Genomic DNA, 18,602 nt, shown 5'->3' on the forward strand with positions numbered 1-18,602 from the left:
AGAAGGATCACAGAACTTAATTTAGACATGAGAACCTGTAGCCCTCCAGATGTTGCTGGACTACATCTTCCATAATCTCTTACCATTGGCCATGCTGGCCAAGACTGATAGGACCTGGAGTCCAACATCTGGAGGGCCACAGGTTCTCTACCTCACCCATCTGACTGGATTGCCCCCCCCCCCAATATTCCTGTAAGGAATAACACAACTGTGTTTTTAATTAATCTAATTAGAAGTGTTTCAACTCCAATTTTATTATAAAATTTGAAGAAATCGACAAGTATAGCATAGAAGGTACAAAATACAAAGAGACACGGCTAAGGCATGTTCAATTACTGTACAGCATTTTGCTCTTCAGAGATCCTCAAGGTGTTGTTGTGTGTAAGCATGTCCAAATCATTACAAGCCAGTTCAAGCCAGATGAGAATATCGCTTTGATATTATTATGTTACTGGTGCAGGCAAAGAGACCTAACACATCACATTTAATATTTGCAGTGCAAACAGTCTCATCTACATTACTCTTGCTTACCGTGTCAGATTTCTAAGGGGGAAAAACAAAATCCATCTGCCTGCCTGCTGTTTTGCATTCTCAGCTTCTTGCTTACTATAACTGCTGGCTTTCTTTAAAGAAAGCAATGAGGCGCAAACAGACTTTCCAGCTGCAGTGATTTTTGTTGTGAATTCTGTCTGGAGGTGCATGTTAGCGTTTACACATTAGCAGCAATGTGATATGGCTGTTTTGAGTACCCACACAAAGCCACAAGAGAATGGAGACCAGAAACCTCAAAAGGAATAAGACTTCTGATAGGATCACTTGAAAGGTTATATATTTCCTGCATGGAAAGCACTTCCCTCTAGGAAAAAGTATGGAAACCAAGTGTGACATATTGGTCAAAGGCAAGCAATTGCCTGCATTAAGACTTGCATTTCGGCTTGCAGAGGTGGTAGGAAATGGAAGCCTTGGTGACAAATACCAAGAGAAATGTTAAATTAATGTCAAGTTTAATGCTATAGCAGGGGACAAATGATGCTGCCTGATAACACTTCAAATGTTTATCTTGCAGCAGAAGAAATTCTGTAAGAAAACCTAAGTGATTCCCACGACTGAAGCAGCATTATACAACCCGACTCGAGTTGCATTTCTTTGGAAGCAAATTCTTTGGGGTTCCTAATCTTCTTCCTGCCCTGCAACACAACACAGCAGATTTGCAGATTGTGCAGGGCGCACACATATGCGGGAAGTGTGTGGAGTTCCGCTGTGTGAGTAAAAGGTGTTCTGCTTGTGCAACTGTTTAGCTGAATACTGCCCAAAAGTGTGGATTTAACCAAGGGCTTTTCTTCATACAGACTGTCATCCACCCTTTACAGAGTAATTCCTGAGGGACATAGGGAAGTCGCTTCCCTTTTTTTTAATAACCACTGACACACATAGTATGAGATCTACTTGAGCTGGTTTCTGGAGATGCCTGAATATTGCATTGTTCTTAGAACAGATGAAAACATTCCTGCAAGCTGCAAGGGCAACATAAAAGTTAGCCAATGACTCCAGCTCAATCTGGGCGTAAACTGACACTGAGAAAAGCAGGAAGCCAATTCTAAACCCATGTAAAAAAATAAAAATAAAGTAAGAGAGTTTCCTTCCAAACCTCACATTAGGTTTAATGGGTTCCTTAAGTCCTGGAGTATAGTTACATCCTAGAGCCACAGTAAGCTCCACGTGGTGTCACAAAATAAAGATACGAGAAAGCTGTTGCAACAATGGCCTTTATCTATATGCCACTGGTGTTGGCCAGCATGTCTCTTATTAGCAGGCTCTGAGCTCATTTTCTAGCCCATAGATCTTTGACTTTAAATTTTTCAATTCCCCTTGAATTTTTTTAGTTCTCCTATTCCCGTGGCGAACTTCCTGCAGAATTGCAAGGTCTTGCTCTGGCCCCGCAGTTGCCGTCACCTAGAGAGGGAAACAAAAACAGATGGATATATAAAGGTGCAGTCAACTTGACCATTATTTTTCAAAAGGTGCACTGGCGCCCTAAATGAAGAAGATAATGGACAGGATCAAATGCCTGTATAGTCCCACACAAGCATCTTCCACCTTAGTCTAGCACTCTTTGTGTCCTCAAAGGAAGAAGAGTCCTTCAAAAAATAGTAGCAACACTGAGTCGGAGAACCATTTTTCCAGCTTCAGCTAATATGGCAACTACAACGCTTCCCGAAAAAAGCTGGATCTCACCGTGGTAATTTCTGTTCTTGTTATCTCCAGGTTAGACTATTGTAGGGTTAAGTCAACCTGGTATCCTCTAGACCAGGCTTCCTCAAACTCCAGATGTTTTGAGACTACAATCCCCATCATCCGGGACCACTGGTCTGGCTAGCTAGGGCTCATGGGAGCTGTAGGGCTGAGTTTGAGGAAGCCTGCTCCAGACTGTGGTTTGGCTATCCTGGGGTCTGTTGGCTACTGCTGTCCCTTCCTGCAATTCGTCATTTTCGAAAAACTTATAGGGTTAAAAAAATGCTTTCTTGACTGCTTTTGTGGGCCTCCCTGTTGGATTGCCAAAAGGTTTGTGGCTATCCAAGCCTTCCCCTCACCCCATTTTTCTATCTGTTTTTAAAAACTGGATGGTTCACAACATAAAAATAAAAATGAGAACACAAAATGCATAATAGAACAAAAGCAAACCAATAATCCCTGTCCCACAAACTCATTAAAAGGCCAGTCAAAACTATAGCAAAAGGGATACCAGATCAATTTTGAACATCTCCATTCACAGCTAGCACGATTTCTAGTTGTGGGCTAGTGTTTGTTTATTTTTCTTCCTTGTAACAGAATTGAATATTGCACCAGAGGAATTCTCTGTCTGAACATTCAAAATTAATCCTACCTAGGACTCAACTACACAACTGCAAACAAAACGTTTTAAGAGTGTTGTAAAGTGCATTATACAAATGTGACTCTAGATGGCGATAGCGAGCTATGGCAAATTCAATATAGTTTTCAAAACATTTTTTTAAAAAGGATTTTCACAGCGTTTTTTATACGTCTCTAGGTTCCACCCTAGTGGATCTCAGTCCTGTTCTTCTCCTGGTCATAACAACACTTACCTTGAAAAGCAGTCGCTCTACCTCCTTCAGACTTTGCCGAAGTTGTTTGATGTCCGTCTTAAAGCCTTCCACCTCCATGCAACGCCGTTTCTCCAAGGCCTCATAGCGCTGGGTCATCAGCTGCAGGCGCTTCCCCATCTTTTCTGAGCGTTCCTTTTGTTTGTTTTTTTATAAATATTTATTAAGGTTTTTCACAACAAATCCAAATCAAAAACAATACACCAAAAATAACAATCAAAAACAACACAACAACAACAACAAAAACAAAAAAGAAAAAATTATTACTTGCTTACTATCTTTATAACCCTCTTTCCTGACTTCCTCACATCTCCTTTTTCTGTGTTCCCCTTTACACAAATCAGTTTTAGCAATTTCTTACCCTTCCTTTTGAAAGCAAACAGAAGATTACAGGTCCCATGAATAACCCTTGCAGTAAAGAGGATGGAGGAGACTATCACAGCATGCCAAAGTGGTTGCTAAGCCTAACAGCAGCAGGGAAAGGCATTACCTTGAAGATCTCTCGTCCTACATCTCCTTCCTCTCGAATCTTAGCCAGCTGCTCTTCCAGGGAAACGCACTGCTCTCGGAACATGTTTGATAGCCGCTGTTCCTGTGTTAATCGCTCCTGTAGCCTCTGTGATTGAGATATATATAAACAAACCTTGGCTTATAAAATGCTATAAAGCAGAGAGAGGCCTTATGCAGAACTGCTTCCTTCCTAAACAGCACTATGAAGGCAACTAGATCACCCTGAATAATTAGTGGCTTCTATTATGACAAAGAAGGGCATTAGCAGGACCACCCTGTGCTTGTTTTAAAGTTAAGCTGGTTTGAGACACTAATAGTACTTTAGCTCACATGCTCTAGTTGCAACACTTTAGAATTCAACAAGTTAACTTTGCACAGGCAGCAAATGACCAATGGGCACCAAACTGAACTACGTTCGGTGTTGTGTGTATGTTGCCAGGACAATGAACACAGATAACTATTTGTGTGTCTGAGGACTATTCTTAACCCCCTTTTCCCCTCCACTGCACACTAAAACAGACCCATATTTTTCAGTCTTTCAACAACAGTGACAAGTGATATGCTATAAATGAATGAATGAATTACAGAACTACTAATGATAATGAAGGAAAGAGGCACTCTCAACCTGTCAGGAATTAATTTTATTTTATTTTATTTTATTCATTCATTCATTCATTCATACTCTGCCTTTTTCCCTGATGGGAAGGCAGCTTACAGATAAAAATAAGAACCGCTAACAACATATTTTTTTAAAAAAATTGATAGAATTACAACTAGATACATATATAAAAATTATAAAAACATACCAATAATTACAATGAAAACAGCAAAGGACCAGCCCTTTCATTAAAAGCAATCAGTTCCCAAAAGCCTTTTGGGACAAGAAAGTCTTCACCTGCTGGTGGAAAGACAGCAAGGAGAGAGCCAGTCTAGCTTCTTTAGGGAGGGAGTTCCAAAATATGGGAGCAGCCACCAAGAAGGCCCTTTCCTGCATCCTTACCAAGCATATCTGTGGGGGTGGCATGATCAAGAGAAGGGCCTCCCCTGAAGATCTCAAAACCTGGGCAAGTTTGTATGAGGAAATACGTTGTTTCAGACAGCCTGGACCCAAGATAGGCAGAGCTTTACAGGTCATAACCAGCACTTTGAACTGTGCCTGGAAACAAACCCAGTCACCAGTGGAACTGCTATAACAAGGGAGACGTATGTCCCCTAAAAGCGGCCCCAATCAACAACCTGGATGCAGATCTTATACAAACTTTTACATCACCAAGTGAACAGTCCCGCTAGATCAGAACAAAAGCTAATCTAATCCACCTTTCTGTTCTCTTAGTGGCCAACCAGATGCCTCTGGGATGTTCACAATCAGGCCTTGAGCACAGTACCACTCCTGTGTTGAGGAAAAAGCTACTCTTGATACCGGTGGATTGAAAAAGAAGACATGACTGGCAGGGCAGGACTGGCTTTTTCTGGCCCACGCAGGACCAGTCTGGATAGGGCCCAGTCTGGATAGCTGGCCTTGGTGAAGATTTGATATTTTCATCCCCAAAAAGTTTTTGATTTGAGTTTCTACTGAAATGAGGCTGCATTTTAACATTGTATTTTAATCTTGTTTTTAAGTTGTATTTTAATCAATTGGTATTATACCTGGTGTTAGCCGCCCTGAGCCCGGGTCTTGGCTGGGGAGGGTGTGGTATAAATAAAACTTAAATAATAATAATAATAATAATAATAATAATAATAATAGGCTACATCTCAATGTGCCACGGCACTAGGGGATGTTGACATTTCATGGTAATATATGTTTAAACCGTCAGAAAGCACAGTTAGGTTATAGCAGTCCCTGTTACCTTAATCTCTGCACAGTATCGTTTACGGCATTCATGCTCTGCTCGTGAAAAGTGCTTGGCACCTCTGTCTTGCATTTTCCTCCTGCCAGGAGAAACTCTGCCAATAGAATACTGGTACGGGCTGCTGTCCCACCGCTCTGGGCTGCTTTCCCACTGTTCCGGGCTGCTGTCCCACTGCTCCGGGCTGCTGTCCCACCGCCCAGGGCTGATGCCTTGCTGGCCACTGTCCTGCCTTCTCCTGATGTCTCCTGAACCTTGGCCACTGTCTCGCCGGCCGCTGTCTTGGCTTCTATTGATGTCCTCCGAAACTCGGCCGCCATCCTGCCTTCTCTTGATGTTCTCCTGACCTCGGCCGCTGTCCCGCCGGATCCTGCTCCACTTGGGTGCTGCTTTTCTTTTGTCCAGCTTCCTCAGCAGCATGTCCTTCTCTGCCATCCAGGATTTCTCATTTGCCCGTGCGTCAAACTTCATCTGGAGAAAATCTCTGGTGCTCTCGTGCAGCAAGTTCTGAACTTTGTGGTAACTGGAGAGAGGAATGACAATGAACCGGTCACCAGTTTCTTCCCCTGCACTTCCATTATCCCAGTTACAAATTGGGGTGGGAATCAATGGCTTGACAGTGCAATTCACTTTGTCAACAGGCAGCTGTCCCTGGCTTTGGACCCACATGAAACCACTATGAGGGACCTCAACATAAAGAGGCTGTCTTATATTAGAATCTTTGATCCATGGCTTACATTGGAGTCATTTGTTCATCTAGTTCAATATTGTCTATTCTGACTGTCAGCAGCTCACCTGACTTACCATACACAAGATCCTTTGGTTGGAGATCCGGTTATCTAACTTGGGACCTTATATGTATGCAAAGGATGTGCCTTACAACTGAGCTGTGAACCCTCCCTCAAATTAAAGCCAGCACCCAGAGCCATGCTTCTCTCCCATACCTGAGTAGGGACCCAAACCCTGGACCATCATATTAAAAATATGATGCTCTATTGACAAGAGCTACCTGTATGCATGCATATGAGTCCAAGTTCATATCTAAGGAGTAGGACAGTGCAAATGTATGACTGGTTTCTACCGTATGTTATGCTTGCCACTTTATACCTGCTACGAGAGACACAAAGTACCCTGTGACTTCACACAGTATCAAATCAATGCCAATAGGAGGTCCATGCACTGTCTTAATACAGTTGACCAGCACTTCTGCCCATCACAGTAGGGTTTGTTTTTATTGGTCCCCTTGATATGCTATGAAGGCACAAGAGGTGACCACCTTGCTGAAGCAAAGTAGGTCTGGGTCTGGTCAGAACCTAGGTGGGCGACTGCCTAAGAACCACACGTACATCACCACTGGTTCCACAATGAAAAAAGGTGGGATAGAAATGTATGTAAAATAACATAAGTAAAATGATTTGTATTCAGACTGAAAGCAAAGACACATTCTTCTTGCACTTACTTCTGAGTAAGCTCTTTGATCTTCTCCTGGTCCCTCTGATGCTGGACCAGAGACTCTTCTATACGGATTCGTCTGTCCTCCAGCAATGCTTCAGTTTGTTCCTTGGACAGCTTGGCCTGTTCCTCTAGCTGAGCTTGAAGAGCTTCAACCTAAACAAGTACAGAAAAGGGGGTAGAATTTTCTGTTATGTTTTCCTCTGGCAGAACAGCTAACATTGTTCTATACACAAAGAATAACTGGGAGCCATAATGTTCAGAAGTGCGACTTCCACATTCTTAGAAACCCGTCCAAAGCAGCTAGATGCTGGAGAATAGCAGAAAAATGGCGTCATACCCTCCATATGAACTTTCTTTCTTCATCGCAATGGAAGACTTGATGCTGAACTAGATGGACCTTAGAAAGAGCTAGCATGGATATTATTTTTTTGTTCCTGTTGTGAGACTATTATGGAAGTCATTTGGTAAAAAAAATGCTTTTGCAAAGTAATCCCGGTCAGTTCTTGCAACTGCATTTTTAAAAGACCAAAAAAGAAAAAAAGAGGAGCATTTGATGTTGGATTTGGTTTTTGTTCTTGCTTTTTAACAGGCAACTTTAAGCAGCCTTATTCAGCTATAAAAATAACTCTGAATCGCTAGGTTTTGCACAATAAAAAGCTTCATACCTACCTAAACTGTCAATCTTGGAATATAAAAGCAATACTGAAAACCAATTGGAAAGCTAAGAGATCATATGATAGATTGGGGCAGTCAAACACTACAATGAAAGAGAAATAAGGCAGCTAAGTACCCAAATCAATGAACTCTGTTTTTAAGTTCCTTTACTAATTCAATGATCATGCTATTCACTGACCATGATTACTGCAATTGTCATATGACAAGCCAGTGATCTGGAGCCATTTCCTCCATTTCCCTCCCTTTTCCTCAAATGCACTTGATTCATCACCATATGAATGAGTTGCTACACTGGTTTACAAGTATGGGGGTGGGAGGTGTTGTCACAATAGCCACCCTAAGTAAAGATTTAAATTTTTTGAAGTCCAATGCAAAACAGACAACTCTTCTCTGAATATTGTGGCCTCTCTCTTTTTACTGTTGGCTCTGAGCATTTAAAGCAAAAATCAAAGTTTAACTGAGCGTGATGAGATCATAAGCAAAGAGAAAGAATAGGGTCTCAAATAAATTTACAGTATTGTTTTAAGATGCCTGAGAATACATACCTGAAAACAAACACCACAGGAATGCCTTACTCACTGACAACAGAAACAAAAACACAAACACAGGAAGCAGTCTTATGCATTTAACTCACTGGAAGGTGATGGGGTTAATGTTCTAGAATGGCTTTAAGTATGTTTTAATAATTTATTTTAAATTGTGCTGTTTTAACAGTCTGATGTTTGCTGCCCTAGGCTCCTACGGGAGGAAGGTTGGGATACAAATTTAATGAATAAAATTAAGCAATGATATACTTCTTGTTGGCTAGCATTCTAAGATAATTTGACGGAAGAAAGTTAACGGTAGGAATCTTTCCTCTCCTCTCTTCCTGGTGGTGCTGCTGGGACAGGACTTTGGAGCAAAGCTCTGGGAGTACCACTTCGCAAAATGAACAGGAAGTGCTAAAAGCCCACCTGAGTTGGCTTACAACTTTTTGCAGTAAGTACACTAGAGTTGGGGGAGGGTCACAGGGTCAAAGGAAATGTTCAGAGCAGTTCTTCCTCTCCCCTTCCAAAGGTTTCTCTGTCTCCCTGAGGATGGCCCATCGTTCAGGGCAGGAGTAGGCAAGCTAAGGCCCGGGGGCCAGATCCGGCCCAATCGCCTTCTAAATCTGGCCCACGGACGGTCTGGGAATCAGCGTGTTTTTACATGAGTAGAATGTGTGCTTTTATTTAAAATGCATCTCTGGGTTATTTGTGGGGCATAGGAATTTGTTCATTATTTTTTTTCAAAATATAGTCCAGCCCACCACATGGTCTGAGGGACGGTGGACTGGCCCATGGCTAAAAAAGTTTGCTGACCCCTGGTAGAGGGGATTATCACTGACCTAAATACTTGCTCCCCTGATTTCAATGGATGGCAATGTGCATAAAACCATGCCCATCATTGGCAATGCTGACTTTTCACGGAGAAAGAACTATTTGGTTTTAGAGATTTAAAAGCAACAGAAGTCCACCTGGGCTGCACAAAGCTACTTACCTGTAATAAGAGTGTTTGCTCATCTTTCTTGTATCTATCCTCATTTTCTGGTTTTTCTCCCTTTTCTGCTGGTTTTGTGGCACAGAGTTTTATACCTAGAGCAGAAATAAAAGTTGAATTGGTAAATAAAAGCTATGTCACTCCTTTATTTAGATGCCCCCCCACGTCCACAATAGCCTCTCTCTTCAGATGTCCGAGATAATTTTTAGCTTCTCAGTTACCTGCTTTTGAAGTATGCTTGCCACTTCGATCATGTGAATCTCTGCCCTTGATTAGCTTTTGAGGTATAGTGGCCTGCAAGGACAAAAGGAGTTTATTTTCTGCTCTGCTTTTGAGATAGGCTTCAGTAGCAATACAATGCAAAAAGCCTTAGAGGGAAAGGAATTTTAAAGTAAATTAGGCACAGACTGAATCCCAGAATGCAACATGAAGTTGTGGCTCAGTTCTCCCTGCAGCTTCGTTACTCTAGCAGCCCAGTTCCTAGAAGGGAACTTCTACCCATGTTGTGTATACAGGTCTCAACTAGTTCTGCCACCCAACAGCACCAAATGGGTGGTGTGTCACTGCTGGAGTTGGGCTTCAGAATTAGGAGTCAGCTTGCCCCCTATATTGTGTTCTGGGTCCTAAGAGTTGGTCCCTTAGCACTGCAATGTACAGGACTGGGTCTGTATGCACCCATCTGCAGTGCTCCATGAAGTCACAAGCGAAGCACAGAACGGCAGAGAATTAGGTAGAGGGGGATGATATCCATTTCGCTGCAGAACAGGCTTCTGCTTACAGAACGGAAGTTTTCCCTTTCTCTCCTTCTGCTCCACAGATGTGCTCTGGAATGTTGTGGGACAGAAAGGAGAAGGGTGATTTTTTTGGTGTGTGTGGGGGTGTTGCTCAGACAAACACAGAACATTGACTAGGGTTGATGAGGCCTAAGCCACACCTACTTCCTACAATGTTGAGTGTATTTCCCGCTTTTGGAAGACAGGTGGCGCTACAACCCATTGTGCTGCCTTTTCATCCTGGGAGGAATGTGCAAACCATTACTGCCCTGCAGAGTCAGTTTCTTTTTCTGTTAAATGCAAATGATCAGGGTTGTAGCTCTTGCTCTAACATTATAACCCCCACACTAGTAGCATGTCCTTGTTAGGCCTGAGCATTCCTAAAACCTTTTTGTTGTTTTTTTAAAAATAATTTTTATTAACTGACCAATCAAATCAAATCAAATCAAATCACATCACATAAATTCCGAATTACAAAGCCGAATTTTAAATTTTTGTTGAGGGGACCCATATTTCAAGATCGGAAGGGGGATTCCGATCATCTTCTTGCTACTGCGTTCATATCCAAATCAGTCCAAATAAAGTTCATAATTCTATCCAGTCTTATCTTGCTGTTTCCACATCTCATCTTGTTCGCATATTTTTTCTTTTTTCTTTAAGATCTCTTCTGATAATCTCCTTAAGCAGAAAAACACCAATTATATCCTGTGTGGATTTTTCCGTTCATCCAATCCTGATATTGAGATGGTTTCCATATATCATCACTTTCATAAATAACATCGCTCTTTCCATCATTAATCTCAGGATCTGTCGTTCTTAAGTCCCACTGAGGAGTCTCACCCACAATATAAAAACAGCTCTTTTCCTCCTCCCAGACTCAAGTCCTCCGACAGAGCTTGCCAATATGGCGACGGTATTTTTAACTGCGTCATTCCAGAGCTCTTAAACCTTCCACGCTCTTCTTAAAACATGCTTTGGTTAGAAAATTTATCTCCACACAGTCGTAAATCCATAGCTTAAGTCATTAAAACGGCGTTTCTGACTTGTGTGTGTGTGGGGGGGGATTCTTGTTTAATCACATAGAGGAAAGAAAGGAAAGTTTTTTCCCCCTCCCCCATCCAGTCCCTTTGCCAGACTGAGTCTTGGCATATCTTCTCATGATTGATTCTTGTTCCTCCGACTCGTCTTGTTTATCAGATAACTCTTCAGTTAGCAGTCTTTACTCCCCCTCCTTCCTTGAAATATGTGCATTTGCTTCTTCCTAATTGTTTCTTTTGAAGTTCATGCAGCTAGTGGCGCGGATCAGAGACGGCGTCCAGGAGCACCGAGATCCACAGGAGGGCATTCTGCCTAGTGCCATCCCCACAAATTCGGGGGTGGTATAGGGCACAGCAGACAAGGACAGCCCCCCCCCCACAATCTTGGGGGGGTAGGAAGGCTATTTACTCCCATCACAGCCTCCTAATTACCCCCTGTGGGTCGGAGAGATGTTATTGTCAGCCATCTTCCGATGCGCCCCTAGTGGCCCCTCAAGCATTCCTAAAACCTTTTGAGGAAGTAAGGAAGTAAATGTGCTCAGAATCAGGAAACTGGACACCAAGCCCTTTGTTACAAGTGTCTTTCTCATCTGTGTATACTTGCTGGCGAAAATCAAAAACAAGCAAACCTCCGGAACAAATAATGGTAGACAGCTGGTTGAAATCATTTGCATAGATTGTATTAAGTAGCTGTTTTGGGGAATCATAGAAGTGTAGAGTTGGAAGGGACCACAAGGGCCATCTAGCCCAATTCCCTGCAATGCAGGAATCTTTTACCCAACGTGGGGCTCGAACTCACAACCCTGAGACCAACAGTCTCATGCTCTACCAAGTGAGCTAACAGTTGCTTTTTAAAGACTACCCACTGGAATTTGTAACTATGTAAGGCACTGGATTTAGTGGTACAGTGGTACCTCAGGTTAAGTACTTAATTCGTTCTGGAGGTCAATACTTAACCTGAAACTGTTCTTAACCTGGGACACCACTTTAGCTAATGGGGCCTCCTGCTGCCACTGTGCCGCCAGAGCACGATTTCTGTTCTCATCCTGAAGCAAAGTTCTTAACCCGAGGTACTATTTCTGGGTTAGCGGAGTCTGTAACCTGAAGCGTATGTAACCCAAGGTACCACTGTATGGGGTAAAATCAATAAACTTTTAATAATAATAATAATAATAATAGTAGTAGTAGTAGTAGTAGTACCCCATCCAACTGACTGGATTTCCCCAGCCACTCTGGGCGGCTTCAAGCAGATATAACAACACAATAAAATATCAAGCATTAAAACTTCCCTACACAAACACACCAATTACTTCTTATGACAGTGGTACCTTGGAACTCAAACGTAATCTGTTCCGGAAGACCATTCAAGTTCCGAGGCTCGGCTTCCGATTGGCTGACAGCTAGGTTTTTGCACAGCAGAAGCCACGTCAGATCTTAGTGTTCTAAGGAACATTCGAAAACTGGAGCACTTACTTCCACCTTATTGGTGTTCAGGAGCCAAAACATTCGAGAATGGAGCCTTTCGAGTTTTGAGGTACCATTGTAACAGCAACAATATTAACTACAGTCATAACCTGGCTTGGATCCTGAGTTGCCCCTTTTATGAGGAACTTCAGTGCAGTGGGGGTTCCTACTGACAAGATTTCAGCCCCTAGTACCCATTTCTAAACCTTCTGCAGCAGATTTTCACAGTGTGCATGGGGATGTGGGAAAACCGTTAAAAATGACCTCCCCTCCCCCAGTGGGAGTATCCCATGAGCAAAATGCATCTTAAGGGAATTAAGGATCCTAATCCCTATTTATCAATCTCAATTTTTAAGATACCTGAAGTGGGTATAGGCAGAATAACTACAGCAATCACTGTTTTATCTTAGTTTTCGCTAAGCAGAAGATTAAGAAATGAATAACAGCATATAAGCAATTTCAAAAAAAGGAAAGACTGCAGATCTGTTGAGCTACACATCTGACAAAGTGGGCTCTGACCAATGGAAACTTTTACAGTATCACAATATATTTATTAGGCTTTGCTCAATGGGTTACTTTGTGAAGGCTATTCCACAGTTACAGATTTTGGAAGGATAGTTCTGTTAGCCTACTTTTGCTTAGGGATTTAGACAGCAATCCTTTGCACACTTACCCAGAAGCAGGCTGAACTCAGCAGCGCTTACTTCTGAGAAGACATTCACAGGATTGTGTAGCATGGCATGTAGTTATTTCCACTCCAGAAATTTACTCTAGCTATTTCACTATATACTGCTGCAATCTTTACTGTTTTGCTGTCACGGTTTACTATTGTTACTTTACATGTCACATCCTGCTGAACTTTATTGTCTTAATATGCTTTGTGAACCACCAAAGGCAATGCCTTTAATGTAATTTGTATCTCACAGAGGCAACAAAGAACAGTTTAGAAAGAACCTGAAATAAAAATGTATTGCAGGTTAACCGAGGTGCTCTTACCTTGTGAGGTGGTTCCTTGCAGAAATAGGTAACTTCACCACTGTCTGTTCCCAGTAAACCCAAAAGATGCTGGATCTTCTTTCTATCCTCCAGCTCTCTGAAATCAGTTTAAAATGACTTATTTCTGTTCCCAAAGGCACTAGTTGGTGCACCCCTAAGGCTAACTAGTGGAAGCCCAGGAAACATCTAAGAAGTTGGAATAGATAGCTTGCCTGTCTGTCTGCATACACTGGAGAAATTCTTTTTCCTGTAGAATCTGGCTGCTGAACAAGATCTTATGTAAAGACAGTGTGTAGTGAAAGGTCCCCAATTTCCCCTATCCTATTTCTTTCTCTCTTCTCACTAATGTTGCATCTATTCCACAAAGAATTGATAGAGCATATAGCAGCTCCTTCCTACTCAAAATGAGGACTCAGATTGCCACCTGCTCTGCATATCCTAACATAGCAGTTCAGCAAAAAGGAAAGAAATAGTCTCTGAAGCCCTTCCAGCCTGGTGTAACAGCCCAATGGCCCATCTAGTCAAGCACTCTGTTCTCACCATGGTCAACCAGCTGCCTGTGAGAAGCCTGCAAACAGAACCTGAGCACTGTCGCCACCTAGTGCCACATTTGTATACTGCACTTTACAACACGCTTAAAACATTTTATTTGCAGCTGTATAGCTGGGTCCAGGGTGAAAAACTCTTTTCTATCCACTTTCTCCATGATATGCATTACTTTATAAACTTCTAACATGTCACCTCCTATTTGCCTTTTCTCTAAACTAAAAAGTGCCAAATGCTGCAACATTTCCTTGGGTGGGAGTTGCTCCACCTCTTTATCATTTTGCTTGCCCTTTTCTGAGCCTCTAGAACAACAGCAGAGGAGATGGGACAGCAGCACATCTACTTTAGGATAGGTAGCATGCACCACATTCTTCCCTGTAGATCTCTTCATGTGAGAGAGAACAGCAAGTATCTCAATCCCTGTAACTTTAAAAAGAAATGGCACAAACATGCCACTCCCCTCTGTTCTGCAGGCTGTTTTTTCACTCTTGCCACCTAGGCAACAAACCTGATTTTCAGCCTGTCGTTCTCAGCGTAAAGGCGCAAGACATGCTCCCTCTCCTGAAAGAGGAAAACCTGCATGTCACTCAGAGCCTTCTGCAGCTCTGCGATTTCTTCTTCTCGCTGACGCATTTCCCATTGTAATTTGTGCTGCAGGGGGGAAAGGGAAGCATATTGTTATTGATCACCTAGCCGTTACAGCAAAGGTAGGGCAGAGACAGGGTTTCTCATTGCTCATTGGGAAACAAATACTGCACTGATGAAATAACCTTTGCTCCAAATCCCCGGATTACTACTCGCAAGTGTTTCATATACCTATTAAATCGTACGAAAGACAGAACGGAACACTGTGGAACCCAGCAGGACAACTGCTATGAGGCCACATAAGTTTCCCAATGCTAGTCCTGGTAGTGACCCTGGAAGTAGGAGTGGCACTATTGTACCCCAACCCAAGTTACTCCAGGATGACATGATGGTCCACTATTGAAAACTAACATTCTGGGATTCTCCAACACCAACTCTGCCAGTTCAGTCACAGAAGCTGCTGGGCAGCGGCACTGGAGGGACACCAGCAAAATCCCCATTTTGCCTTTCTGACCCTACATTAGGTACAACCCCTTACATCCCATCTATATTTGATTGATATTAGTTTTCAATAAAATAAGCTACTGGTTTAATAGTTGCCATATTAGAATTCATTTTATTTAGGATGAGGCTAAGGGTTTGACACTCAAACCCAGGTTTATAGTTTTAAAACTGAGCAGCACAAAGACTTCACTGCTCAATACTTTCACTTAGTATTAAGTATTAAGGGTCCTTCCCAGAGCTATAGATAACTCTGGCAGCTACTGCCAGGCCCCACTCCATTCACATTTACTCCTCTTCGTATTTTCAAAATGGACCAACACTCCTCACTTGGAATTTCCCAGAAAATCCAAGATGGCAAATACTCTCTTTGTAAACCAAGTAACAAAGCATATCAGCAAACACTAAATCCTAATTCAAAATACTAAACCTGGCTTTGCCAACCACCGGATAAACTGATCCATTCACCCATCTTTTGCTTTTCCCATACCTGCTCATCATGTGATGCTTTATATTTCTCCAGCCTTTGGACCAGTTCCTCATGCTCTTCATCAAAGTCTGCAATCTTCTTTCGGTAGTATTCCAGCAGTTGCCGGGAAGGGCGGAGAAAGGCCAGACGTTCGTTGATTGAAGGAAGAGGAGTACAATCATTCTGGTGAGGTGATGGGAAACTAGATTTGGGGGAGCCGTGGCCGGCAGCTGACCTGAACACCATGATTGAATATAACAAGAACAATTCTATTATAAAGTCATAAAGACTACCAAACCTCAATCCTTGCAGTTAGCAATAACATAAAAACACAGAACGGTTTCACACAGGTCACAAAATCTAGACCTGAATTTAATCTATCCCACCTCCAGTTTCTCAAAAGCTGTGGCAGGCTCCCTTTGGGGAAAACGAAACACCTGGAAAGGATTCTGAAACTTTCTTTCCCACTAGACAAAAACTGAGTGGCATTATTGCACCTTGGGAGAAGACCCTCAGTGATCCATCTTTGATTTTTGAGAAACTCAATTTCTCCTAAAGAGGGTACCTTTCCCCTACCTTCTGTAAAACCTTTTTGGACAAAGGCATGACTAAGCACACCCAGACATCCAAAGGTGTCAACATTGGCATTGTTCCACATCCAAAATTGGCTCTTCCACTTCACCACACTCATGCATCAGCATATACATGCAGGAACACCTGAAAGACGCATGGGCATTTCAGGGTATTTGAATTTCCACCTGCTCTTGGGAATTTCCTCACCTTGTCCTCTGTACAGATACTTTCCTTTGTGTTGCTCATTTAAGGAAAAAGGGGGAAATTAGCACAAAGACAAAAATTGGTTGTGTGTGGTCTGCATGTGTGTACACAAGAGTGGTGTACCCACACCAACTTTAGCCTTGGTTATGCCACAGCTTTTGGCCTATGCAGTCCTAAAGGGCTGGCCAACAAGAAATGTGGCCTTTGGACCGACAAAGGTTGGACAACTCTGTCTTAGGGGTAGGTAGGTACCAAGCTACAATACAATGTTCTACCTCTAAGTGTGGAATGGCAGATGGTCTTCAAGAAAAGATATTAATAATATTTAATACAAATGAAGAGGAAATCAAGCAGTCAGTTCCTTGACTTACCTTTTGGAGGCAGAGGGTGTTCTTGGAGAGGAAGTCATGTCGCTCACTCCTACCACCTGTAAAGGTAAAGGTAAAGGTACCCCTGCCCGTACGGGCCAGTCTTGACAGACTCTGGGGTTGTGCGCCCATCTCACTTAAGAGGCCAGGGGCCAGCGCTGTCCGGAGACACTTCCGGGTCACGTGGCCAGCGTGACATCGCTGCTCTGGCCAGAGCCAGAGCCGCACACGGAAACGCCGTTTACCTTCCCGCTGGTAAGCGGTCCCTATTTATCTACTTGCACCCGGAGGTGCTTTCGAACTGCTAGGTTGGCAGGCGCTGGGACCGAGCAGCGGGAGCGCACCCCGCCGCAGGGATTTGAACCGCCGACCTTTCGATCGGCAAGTCCTAGGCGCTGAGGCTTTAACCCACAGCGCCACCTGCGTCCCCTCCTACCACCTGTAGTAGTGCCAAATATACCTTTTTTACTCTTTGGTAACAGAAGCATAAAGCCAAAGGTTCAGAGAAAGTGTATTAACGGTTCTCTAGTGGCCCATTTTTATTTCCTCACAAACAGATGCATGTGCTCAAAGAAAGTGGTTTGAGAACCAAATTCATGCTAAATCAAGCCATGCTGCAGACAACCATTTTTCAATCTGATATGGCAAACTATGCACTTGTAACAGGCTTCATACACGATAGTGCACATATAAATGATTTATTACATTTATCCTATCACACAGAGCTAGGAATTTCAATCAAAAGGCCCCTACCTTTCTGCAGGGGCTAATGTCTGCTACCAGCCTACCCACACAGAATTGGGAATTTGCCAGGGTTTGTGGCCAAGGAATAGAAAGTAGTGGGAAAGGTAGCAGGGACAGTCAAAACAGGAAGGATGTCATGGGACGGGGTAGAGAGAAATAAAGTACTGTAATATGACTGTCGGAAAAGTGGCTTAAATTATGGCAAGCTGTTATGAGCAGATGCTAGCAAGGGACGTACCTAGGGCTGGTGAAACCGTTTTACCACCCCACCCCGCTTTCTATCCCTGAAACAGCTGTGAGGTTGAGTGGTCCCAGAGACAGCGACTGGTCCAGGGTTACTTTTAGCTAAAAAGTGACTTAAACCCAACTCTCCCCAAGCCCAAATTGCTAGGCAACACAACACGCTGGTTGCCTCCAACCCCACACCCCAAATAATCTGCTGGCTGTAAACCTGTATATTTGCCTGCTTGGGCAATTTTTGGGGACCCACCTGATTTCTGTGGCTGTAAGATCTTTTACATTGCTTCTGAGTATTGCGTTTTAATGGTTGTAACCCGCTGTAATAGTAATAATAAGTGGGGAGCTTTACTCTCCTAGTCATCTGAATTAGACGCCCCCCAACTTTTAAAGATGAAAATCAAACAGGAGCCCCTTCCTTTCTCTCCTAGCAAAGCACCGTGAACCCGCCCCACGGAGCAAGCAGTTTGCATCGTGTCTCTCTCCGCTCCTGCCCCGCTTCGGCCATCCCGCGCCTCCCCGCCGCTCACCCCAAACACACTAACCGCTCTAACACTCCCGTTCGCGCCGCAGCTAGTGCTCCTCTCAACCGACGAACCAAAAAGCCAAGCCGAGGGCCCCTCCGCGCCTACAAGTATTCTCCAATCGTAAGAGCTGTAAGAAACGGAGTCGGAGCTTTTCGCCCAATCCCAGCTCTCTTGCCATCCAGCAATACTTTTAAACTCTCGTTTACAAGGGGAAACGAAGGCCAAACGTGGGAAGAAAGGAAAGCGGCGGCACATGCGATGAGTCGGCGATAGGCTTATAGAGGCATGTTAAAAATTAATCCAAACCCTTCGCCAAAACGAAAGCAAAGAGGGAATTAATATAAATCAAAGCAAACCGTTTTCTGGTATCTTAAATCCCCATTTAAGTGAGTAATAAATTACTACGTCGTTTATTTCCAGAGAAGTCGCCCTGTTAATCAGTTTGCAG

At 43.2% G+C, this 18,602-nt stretch overlaps 1 protein-coding gene across 2 annotated transcripts; it reads right to left on the reverse strand.

Annotated features, from left to right (window-relative positions):
* Window positions 1–235: 235 nt before the first annotated feature.
* On the reverse strand, window positions 236–18,424 carry CCDC77 (coiled-coil domain containing 77). 2 transcript variants are annotated; one of them, XM_079993343.1, is made up of 12 exons: window positions 18,173–18,424; window positions 16,650–16,705; window positions 15,523–15,736; window positions 14,455–14,597; window positions 13,401–13,497; window positions 9,352–9,424; window positions 9,131–9,225; window positions 6,942–7,090; window positions 5,483–6,005; window positions 3,613–3,738; window positions 3,105–3,257; window positions 236–1,953 (listed from the first exon to the last, which is right to left on the reverse strand). In XM_079993343.1, exons 1-12 carry the CDS (start codon window positions 18,407–18,409, stop codon window positions 1,807–1,809), a joined length of 2,013 nt encoding a protein of 670 aa, XP_079849469.1. In that variant the 5' UTR covers window positions 18,410–18,424; the 3' UTR covers window positions 236–1,806. The 2 variants fall into 2 exon arrangements, with proteins under 2 accessions (XP_079849469.1, XP_079849470.1); XM_079993344.1 differs by lacking the exon at window positions 18,173–18,424 and adding an exon at window positions 17,881–18,163.
* Window positions 18,425–18,602: the final 178 nt, after the last annotated feature.

Source organism: Podarcis cretensis, assembly GCF_951804945.1.
Source record: "Podarcis cretensis genome assembly, chromosome: 10".
Taxonomy (NCBI): Eukaryota; Metazoa; Chordata; class Lepidosauria; order Squamata; family Lacertidae; genus Podarcis; species Podarcis cretensis.

Excerpts from the sequence above, each read along its gene's own strand:
- CCDC77 (XM_079993343.1), bottom strand. The coding sequence starts at position 18,409 with ATGTGCCGCCGCTTTCCTTTCTTCCCACGTTTGGCCTTCGTTTCCCCT. Across the intron at positions 15,737-16,649 it reads ACACCCTCTGCCTCCAAAAG|GTCAGCTGCCGGCCACGGCT; the intron begins GTAAGTCAAGGA and ends CATGGTGTTCAG. Across the intron at positions 6,006-6,941 it reads ATCAAAGAGCTTACTCAGAA|TTACCACAAAGTTCAGAACT; the intron begins GTAAGTGCAAGA and ends TCCTCTCTCCAG.